This window comes from Nicotiana tabacum, chromosome 4 (genome assembly GCF_000715075.1).
Source record: "Nicotiana tabacum cultivar K326 chromosome 4, ASM71507v2, whole genome shotgun sequence".
In the NCBI taxonomy this organism is placed as follows: Eukaryota; Viridiplantae; Streptophyta; class Magnoliopsida; order Solanales; family Solanaceae; genus Nicotiana; species Nicotiana tabacum.
This window is the reverse complement of record NC_134083.1, coordinates 83,333,743-83,344,929: the sequence shown is the minus strand read 5'-3', so window position 1 is coordinate 83,344,929 and position 11,187 is coordinate 83,333,743. Positions and strand designations below refer to the sequence as shown.

At 36.3% G+C, this 11,187-nt stretch overlaps 2 protein-coding genes across 9 annotated transcripts; both read right to left on the bottom strand.

Moving 5' to 3' along the window:
- Positions 1–500: 500 nt before the first annotated feature.
- LOC107791388 (uncharacterized) lies at positions 501–2,068 on the bottom strand. Its single transcript, XM_016613446.2, has 3 exons — positions 1,643–2,068; positions 1,318–1,381; positions 501–794 (listed from the first exon to the last, which is right to left on the bottom strand). The coding sequence occupies exons 1-3, from the start codon at positions 1,955–1,957 to the stop codon at positions 625–627; spliced, it is 549 nt and encodes a 182-aa protein (XP_016468932.1). The 5' UTR covers positions 1,958–2,068; the 3' UTR covers positions 501–624.
- A 757-nt stretch (positions 2,069–2,825) lies between these two features.
- LOC107791389 (potassium transporter 2) lies at positions 2,826–10,541 on the bottom strand. 8 transcript variants are annotated; one of them, XM_016613448.2, is made up of 10 exons: positions 10,314–10,541; positions 9,084–9,190; positions 8,701–8,932; positions 8,300–8,545; positions 8,170–8,223; positions 7,733–7,993; positions 6,057–6,109; positions 5,858–5,975; positions 4,509–4,763; positions 2,826–4,084 (listed from the first exon to the last, which is right to left on the bottom strand). In XM_016613448.2, exons 2-10 carry the CDS (start codon positions 9,120–9,122, stop codon positions 2,976–2,978), a joined length of 2,367 nt encoding a protein of 788 aa, XP_016468934.1. In that variant the 5' UTR covers positions 9,123–9,190; positions 10,314–10,541; the 3' UTR covers positions 2,826–2,975. The 8 variants fall into 8 exon arrangements, with proteins under 8 accessions (XP_016468934.1, XP_075108225.1, XP_075108228.1 ...); XM_075252124.1 differs by having other exon boundaries at positions 8,701–8,929; positions 10,314–10,451; XM_075252127.1 differs by lacking the exon at positions 10,314–10,541 and adding an exon at positions 10,062–10,176 and having other exon boundaries at positions 8,701–8,929.
- Between the last annotated feature and the right edge of the window lie 646 nt (positions 10,542–11,187).

Below are 11,187 nucleotides of genomic sequence, written 5' to 3'. Positions count from 1 at the left end.
TGTTTAATTGAGATTTGAGAGAAAAGGTAAAATATAGCTTATGTATGAAGAAAACTTCGTGTCCATACAATAGTTGTTGAACATGTTATTTATAGTTTTACCTAGGGAACAAGATCCTAGGATCAAACTCCTCTTAAATGATAATAAAATGGTCATTGATGAACATATAATGGCAATACAAATATTCTCTGCAATTTTTGTCTATTTTTACTTGACTTGCCTTTTGTCTATTTTTGGTTCCACGTGTCATGTTAGCATTCGATCATATGGCATAAACCAATTTTATACCATACAAATAGTAGATTAATTTTTTATAATAGTGATATTCAGCATATTTTTATCAGCATGGGTTCCGACTAACTCTATTCAAGAGGCTTAGACCACTGATACTCATCATCAGGATGACTCCTGATTTGCTTTCTAGTTTCATTTTCTTCAACATCCGAAGAGAAAGAAATATAAAATGGCCAAAGAGAATGATGTAATAATGATATTGGAAATTTCTACCAAAAAAAGAAATATTCATATTCTTGTACTTTTATGAGTTTAAAAAAGGTATCCACGAACACAAAGATACAAAGAAAAATAAAATATGAATCAGTACTAAGTGGCCCTCGATAGAATTCATTTTGAGAAGAGCTTGGTGAAAAAATTTCCAGATTTGGATCTCTCAAGGCAAGCCACGTGTGCATATCTTCCAAAATTGTCTACTTGCCTTGCTTCTCCTCTCGTATCCTTCTTGCATACCTTGCACGTTTTGTCTACCCATCCCTCCTCCACATATTCCCCTTTTACTGTTTCAAAGAAAAATAAAATAAAATGAAACGGTCAATTGCATGCTAATTAAGCCACACATTAATTACATTTTGTGTAATAGAAGTTAAATTGATCAACAATAATAACCTAATATATTTCATTAGTGGGGTTTGAGAAGGGTAGTGTGTACGCATATCTTAACCAGTAGCGGAGCCATCTTATAGGAAGGGGTGTCAAATGATACCCTTTTGCTTCGCGGGAAAAATACACTGTGTAACTAGGTAAAAAAATAAATTATATGTATATATACCGTGTATTGATTCTCCTTAATTTTTTTGATATATTTACTTTTATAAATTTTGATACCCCTTAACGAAAATTATGGCTCCGCCACTGACCTTACCCCTACCATGGGTAGAGAGACTGTTCCCGATAGATCCCCGGCTCCCTCCCTCCAAGAACTCTCACTCAAACTCACTAACCTCTTGGTTGAAAGTGGAGGGTGTTTACCAGCAACTCACTATTTTCTAGATGTTAAATTGATCAGTTATAATTAATTACCTTCAATGTAGGACTTGAAGAAATCTTTGTATGTCCCACCGATCTTCCTTCTCAGAGCTCCATACTATAGAAAGGCCATTAAAAGGTCTTCATGAGTAAATAGGTAATATGACTTGCTTAATTCTAATAAAAAATAGACATAACTTATACACCGAAAGTGAATTTTTTTTTATACTATCAATATATTTTAACATGTTGTATAACATATTTTGTTTTTCAGGTTACCAATTCTATTTTTTTGGAACGTTTTGTGTAGTTATATCTAAGTTAAACTCATAAGTTATTGGCAAATGATTAATACTTGCCAATTAGGCAAGAAAAAAACCTGTTCTCTGGACATCCTCTCGCCAGATTGAGTTGCTTCTCTAGCTTCATCGATAAGCTCGGCGTCTTTAGCTGATCTAACCTGAGAAAAATCCAGAGCTTCTGTTACACTTGAAAACAAAGATTGCTTCTTCTTTTCCTTGGGTTCTTCTGTATCCTCTTTCTTTGCCTTTGCTGAAACTGCGAATACAAGTTTTGAGGTTCTACTGCTAGGAAGAATACTACTACTGCATCTAGGGAAATATTCTGAACCACCCAAATAGTTAGGCATAACACCATTTTGAGAAGCTGTAATGGGAATAGCTCTGAGTCCCATTGCTTTTGAATTGAGGTTTAATTACTAGTGAGTAATTTCACTTCCAAGCTGCAGCTTTATATTGGTCTATCATCTATGGGGTGGAAGCTGAGAAATTTGTTTGTGGCATAGTTATTTTTAGACTTCAGAATAAAAATGCAGGGCCAGTGATAACTGGTGGTTGATAACAGATGGCGTGGCTTTTGGCTCACAACTAAAATTAACATCAAATTTTGAAACCTTTCCCATTAATAATAGTACTATCTCGCACCCCTTACAAGTGGCAAGAATGTTTGACCACTGGCCTCTATCATGTGGTAAATGAATTTTGTCCAAGATTCTTCCTATATTCAGAATAAGAAATAAGGTCTAAAATATTTGGCACCTCATTTCCATTTTAAAACATACTTGGTTGCTTGACTGTTTCTTGAGCCTGAGATCTATCGGAAATAACCTCTCTATCTCTATGAGGTAGGGGTAAGGTATGCGTACAGATCCTATTTATGGGATCAAATTGGGTTTGTTGTTATTATTGTTGTTTATTTTCGTTTTAAAACAAAGACAATTATTATTAAGAGAAGCAGAATAAGTTTTATATTTGTCCCAAGGCTATGACTAATTAGTGGTGAAACAGTTGGCGTAACAATCTTAACAACCACAATTGAATCACTGCCAAAAGCGAGCAAGTGATTGCGGTGTGCACAAGTTTGTTTTAACACCATCGTTATAAAAGAAAATATTACTGTGTGTGTTGAATTAGATTAGTTACTAAATAGAAAAAGGAGTTCTTAACTGCATTAGCTGTTTCTGTTAGTATTTTGTCAAGAAGGAGCACACAAACAGCCCTTATATTTGCGGCTGTTTTTATACTTTCTCTGTTCTCTAATGATACATCAAAATTTAAATTTAAATAGATAAGAGATCAAAATGATTAACTTCAGTAATCTGCATAATTACAATTACCTCTCTAAATAAGAACGTTCTAATAAGATACAAAGCTATACGAGGAAAGCGAGATGCGTGGTTGGTCTGTTACAACTTAAACAATGTAGACCATCCCAACTTCAAGAAGGGAAGCTGGAGGCACCTTGAGGGATACATCTGCACCCCTACAATTCCTCCTAAGGAAATTATAACCATAATTAATAGCCAACCTCTTCAACATAGATGATCCTTGTTTTGCTTTTACATGTGAATGTCCTAATACGAATGCTGTCCCAGCTTGTTGTGCTGCATACAAATCTTCTAGCTCCTCCTGCAGCTGAGTATCCATTTCTTCCCGTGAATCGACTTCCGACTCATTATCTATGGCAAATCTCACTCTTCTTTCCACTGGTCGCATCTCGATGACATCTGTCACACTTTCAGCTGTAGGGAACCCGACGGACACACTTGCCAGTTGCACATTGTCCTCGAGCTCGAAAGCTGGTGTACCTGAGAAAGCCAGGGTTCCTATAACGGTCAGTCTGCATTCTCCCGACGATGCACCAGAACGTGAGCCGTCATCCTCGTTGTCAATGATTCCGTGCGTCTTGTACCAATCATACCGGATGAAATCAGCCAGCTTACTGACAAGTTCGGATTCAAAGGAGTCGACATCTTGGTGAACGTCTCGGTAACCATAACGGACAATGCATCTATAGGAACGATGAGCTGCAGGACCAACGCGGCCTACAAGGTATCTCTCAGCCGGGGGCACAAAAGGGACAGGCACGGATTTCACACACACAAAAACAAGTATGCGATGGTAGGCAGGGAGGTTGGTAACAAAACGTGAGAAGTTGGCAGGAATCCCAGAAGTCAAATCAGTGAATACGAGGCCGATGCCAGGGACTCGAGTAATACCCAAGCTTGGACCTAGTGCCAGCAGCCATTCTAATGAAACCTTGTTGTGCAGATCATATTCATACTTTTTAACTGTGGCATAGTGCCAAACAAACATGACAGTAACCAAAAAGAGTGCAAGCAGGATTGGAAGCCAAGCGCCCTCAAGAAACTTAATGACAGAGGCTGAGAAGTAGAGTAACTCAATAGATCCAAATAGAAGGAGAAACCCGAGGGCCAGTATTGGAGGCTTGTTCCAGCAGAGGATGATAACTAATGAAGTAAGGCAAGTGGTCACCAGCATCACCGCCATCACTGCTAGTCCTGCAATTGATAAAGGAAGAAATTGCGACGCCTTAAGATAACACTGAAGTAGCAAGTTAAGTGTTTTCTGAACTTCTATACAGCTACATAATCATAAAGAGAAGGGAGAAGAAGGACGAATCGAAAAAAGAAAACAAAAGGCAGCTGTTTAGGCGGAGAAGAAGGAAAAAGCTGATGAGCCACTATAAAAGCAACAAGCAACGAATTGTCTTGTAAGAAAGCTAGGCAAATGAATCATTTTTTTTCTATAGAACATAGCAAGGAAACATCTAGCATAAGAAGGAACAAAAGATTTTTAAGATACACAATAAGCCACATCTAAGAAGTTAAGCATAACAGTAAAAGGCTTTAAAAATGACTGACAGTAGATAGTATTTGATGCCTTTATAAAGTGGATTGGAGAACGCGCGGTTGGTTCTAGTACCTGACGCATTTCCCATGTGCTTTGTATCTCTGAATCCAATAGTCACAGCAACACAAAGAATCATGAGTATCCAATTGATCTCAGGAATGTATATCTGGCCATGTATTTTGGCAGAGGTGTGAACAACTTTGACTCTTGGGAAGCAACCAAGGGATTGACTCTGGTTGATAATTGAGAATGTTCCACTGATGATTGCCTGACTTCCCACAACGGAAGCCAGAATTGCTATTACTAGCACTGGCCATCTCACGCAATCTACATTGCAGTTAAATGAAAAAGAAAAGGAATAACTCACTGATAAATATGCATAGAATTCAAATGAAAGTGGATGAACATGATCAAGAAGCTTGTTCTACAAAACCGGCTTATGTTCATGAAAAATAAAATAACTACTAGGAGTTATATAACCCAATCCCATTCAACACCTTAATGCAGTAAACACTTTGGAAATACCCACAGTTTGATTGAGAATAGACAGACTTGACTTGCACTTCAAAAAAATCATTTTCAGAGTCCACGCCCTTCACAATAGGCACTAGTTCACTTCAGATGTCTTAATGCAACAACTGGATAACAGTCCCAAAATAATTGTATCATGTTTATACGTCAGGCCATTCAGGCTTCAACTTCATACATATGCAGTTACATCACGGAAGGACTTGAATAAGTTAAACACTAAATACATTTCTAAGGATATCAACTAGCATGTTTGCAATTTCTGCTGACAACAAAATTCTCACATTCTAGAACAGTGGTTGACTTTGCATTCCGGGTAGCTAATTTACTGTACAAATGATGATTCATGCATAGGGAATGTCATTTAGAATAGTAAGAACGGTAGTAGACGTCCCTGGAGCTGATTTGTTTTCACTTTGAATGTAAAAATTTTACTCCCTCAGTCCCAACAATCTTTCCATTTAAAGATATCACACATGTTTGACCATTTCATGGGTGATATTATTCTATAAAACTTTCAGAACTTCCAACAATTCAACGTCATTTAACCATCAAATCTTAAAGATGTTTTCCCTGTCACCTTTCAACCAAAGATTTATTATTATTTTCTTTTGAGGACGAGCTATATTATACATGTCAAATTACTGTCTTAAACTCAGTATCTAGTTAAATACCAAACTGATTGTGTTTCTTGAAAAGAGACGTTACAAATTTATCTACTTAAGTGTTTAAACTGAAAGCTCAAACTCCATCCAGAAAACTACAGTACCAAGCAATCAAGTTAAAACGAGAGATTGGTCAGCCCACATCAAACATAACTATGCATGCCCTTGTACCACATGAACTTGATTAATATTGTTTCCTCTACCAACTGATTGAATGAAAAATGTTACCTGGAACTGATACATAGAAACCAATCTTGTGAATGGTGTGGTGATGCTTTGATAAGAAAGCTGCTTGACCCATATATGCCAAAATTAACGCTGGATAAACCAGAAAGGTGAATGCAATCTGTGGCAGGATAACAAATTAGAAATACAATCTACTGCTGTAAGCATTCAGAAAGACAAAACATTGGTTCATGGAGTTTACTTGAATTGCAGAATATGAGAAGTGTCCAAGATCAGCAAACATTGCTTCAGAACCTGTTATACAATAATAAAACATTTCAACATTCAATAATGAAACACTGGGTAATCGTTGCAGTGAATCACTATGTCCTATTCTATAGTAAACTGTTGATACCGTGATTATACCCTAACCAAGTCTACCCGTCTAGGAATATATCCTTCACATTTTAGCTTCAAAGCATGAGAAAGGTGGATAACGATGAATATCAAATTATTATAAGTATCAGGCCAAACATTACATCCATATACAATTCTCTCTGCTTCACATTTTTGTTTGTTTCTTTTCTCTTATGATCAATTTGACCAGTATTTGGAGCTATATTGGATATAGAATTAATTCATTTATTCAAATGTAAAACTCAAAGACATTCTGAAACTACAACAGAGAAATAAAAGTTGCAACCTTTTCCATGTCAAAGTGATGAAATAATACTTTAAAAATTCTCAAAGATAACTTTGCTTAGATCTTGGAAAGGGAAAGCGGACAACCATTTTGTGACAGAGAGAGTATATTTAGCTATTGGAAGAGGCGGCTTAACCCCCAGGCCACTAAAGTGGCCGCTTTAGGTCTCACAAAATTAGAGGCCCCAAAAGCTACTCTTATAATATGTAATTTGAATATTAATTGTATTTATTATTAAATAGTGATAAGAAATTTTTTCAACCATCTTTTGCTACCTTGTCACCAATCGTTAATAACATAGTTTTATATTTGATGTTGTCTTTTTTCGGAGTTGGTTGAGAAAATTCAAATGAATGTAAAAGGCAGTTAAATTTGCAGTTACTTTCTAGGTCTTCTTACTCTAACTTGAATAAATTTTATTTACAACTCTAATTTTGTAAGATATCTTCTTTGAAGATCTCTATAGGCACGCTTCAAGCTAATTAGATCGTAAAATATTTATCATCTTTGTAAATACAAGTTTCTACATGATTGTTACTTTGGGAGGCAGTGCTATATAGTAAGTTATGTTGACGGTCATGTGAAAAGAAAAAATTCAAAATTAAACTTAATAAAATCTTATCAAAGGTTAGTAATGTTACAACAAAGATTAAAGGGGTTGGTTACATCGTCAAGATGAAATTGCATCTCAAAAAGAAAAAAAAATAAACTTTAATAAAAATATCTAAAATTAGTAAACAAGTTTACGTCTTGGCTTTAGGCCTCCAATACTATTGAGCCGCCTCTGGCTATTGGCTAATTGTATTATATGAACCTGGACTGAACAGATACTTCATCTGTTTATTCCTGATTCACATATATGCACTTTCCAACCAAGTAATCTCATGTTACTAATTTCAATCAAGTCCAGGTTGATGATGCATGCTAAACTTATTTCATGTTAATTTTTTCTAGAATAGACGTCAACTAATCCTGGAACCATAGCTCACGTGCTAGCGCAAATTTGACCCTATATTTTGCCAATTGACTTGATTTTAAATGCCACAGAACATGCACCTGACACATGAACAGGTAAACCCACACAAAGCAAGGTAGAATAGTGTCACTTTTATAATGTTCTAGCTGGCAGCACCTGATTTTTATAAAAGCTGCATACCGGACTTCAGAGCATATATCGAAAAAACAGAGTTTATGACCAAAGTGATACAAAAAAAAAGTATAAGAAGACATATTACCAGTTATGCAGAGGAGAATTCCACCCAAAGACATCCATCCTCCTTTTCTTGTTTTCTTCAGGAACTTTACCATGTAATAGGGGGAAAGAGCTTTATAAACAAGTGGATTCCAGTGGATAATGTTGTATAATCCAAGAGCACTGATGCAGAGTAACCAGATCAACACAATTGGTGCAAAACAAAAACCAACTCGATGTGTGCCATAATGTTGTAATGCGAACAGACAGACTAATATGAAGCAAGTTATTGGAATCACTGCATCTGCATAAGAAAAAACATGGATGTAAGTAGATAAAAGTGGAAGTGAGTCATAATTAAACAATAACTTCTTTAAAGATATGCGGTGCTGAACACTTATACAGAAAATACATTTCAAAATAAAAGGAAGAAAAGAAATAACCCAGTTTTCATTGATGTGCAATGATGAAGCAGCTTACATTGATGGTGATCCCGAGACATTGATAACTCAAGGCCAGAAACTGCAGAGAATACTGCACATGAAAGAAGATTCCATATCAGCATCTATGATAATTCTAGAGAACATGAATTTAACGGAAAACAGCCTACCAGATATGGCTGGAGTAAGTAGTCCATCTCCAATGACCATACAAGTGCCAAGAAGCACCAAGATTAGCAAAGCAGTGTGCAAGAATTTGTGTTTCTCAAGAAGCAACTTCACCCTTGAGCTGTTCTTCGTCTCGGGAGGGTGCTCAAGTTTGTAGGTAGAAAGAGCTTCATCGGCAACTTGTCTGTTCGGAAGAAGGCTTACTTTGGCATGCCTGCATATTAAGGAATAGAGAGCAAAAGTACCACCTGCAGCAGAAAGTCTATAAAGGTCAGTTTAATGACCAAATACTCGTTAATTAGACCAAATACCAAAAACAAAGTCTATAAAGGTCAGTTTAATGACCAAATACTCGTTAATTAGACCAAATACCAAAAACATCTTTGGGATTTATGGTACATACCCTCTCCATTATCATCAGCTCGAAGTACGATAAAGACATATTTGAACAAAGGAACTAAGGTTAAAGTCCAAAAAACGAAAGAGAGAACGCCGAAAATCTCTTCGTTGGTCTCGGAATGATGGATGTCTTCTGCAAATGTGCTCTTGTAGACATAGAGAGGGGAAATACTGAGATCACCATACACTACCCCAAGACTTTGGTATGCCAGAATCAGTGTACTCTTCCAAGACTTCTATCATGCAAAATTAACAAAGTAAAGACAGAAAGATTATGACTGTAATTCATCAATATGATACAAGCATCAATACAGTCCAAAAACTTCAAGATTATGCTTTTATGGTTTCGAAGCTTCCGCAGACTGAAGGACAATGAAATATACACACCTTTGAAGTGTCCCAACACTTCCCGTAGTCGATATCCATTCTCCTCAGCAGCTTCTTAGACTAAGTTGGGTCACTTGAAGTATAAATTCTTTATCATGTGATAAATCCTGAAAGAAATGAAATATTCACAAAGACTTTTGAAGCAACATTTCAATGTATAACACCTAATTGGCACTGAGCCACATCTCCATTTTCCATCCCCTAATAAAGAAGTTAAAAGGCATGAAAATCCATTTTTATTAACCCCACTTGGCCACTTAATGGCTTCAGCTTGCAGCAGAATGCATTTGTGCACAATGAAGGAACAAGAAAAGTAAAAACTCATAGGCATCTGCATTTCTTTCTTATTGTAGTTAACAAACAAAACAAGGAAAGGGAAACTTACTCTTTGCTGCCTCTGAAACAAATGGTTAGATTCAACCAAAAGCTACAGCTAAGACTATGTATTTAACAGTTCCATTTTTTGATTAGCACAGTGTAAAGAGGAGCAAGAAGAAAACAAGAAAACGTACAAGTGTGTGTGTGAGATTAACGAAAACCAAAAGCACATGATTCAACGGCAGTTGCATTATCAAATCAATCACACCAAAGTTGAGCCCCACGTAAATTAAGGCTATTTGTAAGGACCATAATAAGTTCCTCCCACCTCGGTCCCCACTCCCCACACCTCCCCTCCCACTCTACTCTATATGTATATGTACAAAATTTACAGGTCACCAAGTTAATAGTATACTACAAAATACTACAGTGATATAGTGTAGTAAGTGGATTGCCTACTTTGCCAAACTCCCCAACCTACACGACTCTTGAATGCCACAGCCCACATCTATATTTGGCAAGAAATAATTAAAAGAATGTTCAAATTGAAACAAAAAAAAATGATTTTCTTTTTTGCTCCACAATCATGATGTTTATGCAAATTCTTTTATAACCATAATGTCCAGGCCAGCTTGCGACTAATTTCAGGGTACATGTTACCTTCCTCCAATATAATTATCGGTAAAAGAAATCACTCAGTGTTTTTGTATTTGAACCAGAGTTCTTATGCCTCTCAACGCACTTCATCGACCACTAAAAGTCACACTCTTGATTTCATGACGTTGATGCAATTGACAAACAAAAAGCACATCTTGACATGGCAAAAAGAAGCAAAACGTGAAAATATGAAAAGGGCTGTTTATGAAATAGTGCATATAGCTTTCACTAAAACTAAAAGGATGAAAAACTTACCAGAATTGATGTTTGCCTCTAAAGCACAACAAGAGCAAAAATGGGGATGAATCTTGGTAAGAGATAGATAGATAGATAGTGAAGCTGAAAAGAACAGGCTCGAAAAGTAACGCTTAATTGTTTTTTATTATATCTATCTTCTTAAAGATGAGGCAGCAGCACGTGATCAGAACATGGACCCCCTTTTTCCCCTTCTCTTCTGTTCTGCTATTTGCTCACGATTCCAACGCCTTATCTTACTGCTTAAAATTCCCTTTTTCATATTCTTGCCCTTTTCCACCTTGTGAGGTTCCACTGAAAATGACCCTGTAACTAAAACCTACTAATTTGGAAATTATACTTCCTTAATCAAATGTAAGCTGGTTTAACAGCTAACAAAATTTCGGAATAGTACTATTCAAAAATGCATCAGTTATGCTCAGCTGCATAAGCAAACCAAACCTACCAGATCCATACAAAAGCTTAAAGAAATGCTACTAATAAAAAAACAGCCGTCCATATTCTGACCCTTTTATCTTCTTGGACTTCTCCCGCAAAAAATGTACCCACTATATTATCCCATTACAGATCTTGATGGATATACATTCAAGAACCAAATATTACCACTAAATATCCCACTAATGAAAGCTGCTTCTGTCTCTGTGCAGAATAAAGAGAGGAAGAGTAATTTCACTATAGAATGTAGTTAGTGGTAGCAGGTTATATTAAGAGAGAAACCAGCATATATTCAGGGTGTTTTTGAATGTGCAGAGCCGACAAAGTGAGAATTGAGAATCTTGGCACTTACATAAAGATAGAGAAACTGGGAAATGAAGAAATTTTGTTGAAGTCGATACAAAGATTTTAGGACCATGTTCCAAGAATTAAGCATGAT

What these genes read in the sequence shown, in the direction of transcription:
- LOC107791388 (XM_016613446.2), bottom strand. Translation starts at nt 1,957, where the DNA reads ATGGGACTCAGAGCTATTCCCATTACAGCTTCTCAAAATGGTGTTATG. An exon ending in AGAGGATGTCCAGAGAACAG is followed by an intron (nt 1,382 to 1,642) that starts GTTTTTTTCTTG and finishes GCCTTTCTATAG; the next exon opens with TATGGAGCTCTGAGAAGGAA. An exon ending in CTTCAAGTCCTACATTGAAG is followed by an intron (nt 795 to 1,317) that starts GTAATTAATTAT and finishes TCTTTGAAACAG; the next exon opens with TAAAAGGGGAATATGTGGAG.
- LOC107791389 (XM_016613448.2), bottom strand. Translation starts at nt 9,122, where the DNA reads ATGGATATCGACTACGGGAAGTGTTGGGACACTTCAAAG. An exon ending in ACTTACTCCAGCCATATCTG is followed by an intron (nt 8,224 to 8,299) that starts GTAGGCTGTTTT and finishes TTTCATGTGCAG; the next exon opens with TATTCTCTGCAGTTTCTGGC. An exon ending in TTTCTATGTATCAGTTCCAG is followed by an intron (nt 4,764 to 5,857) that starts GTAACATTTTTC and finishes ACTGCAATGTAG; the next exon opens with ATTGCGTGAGATGGCCAGTG.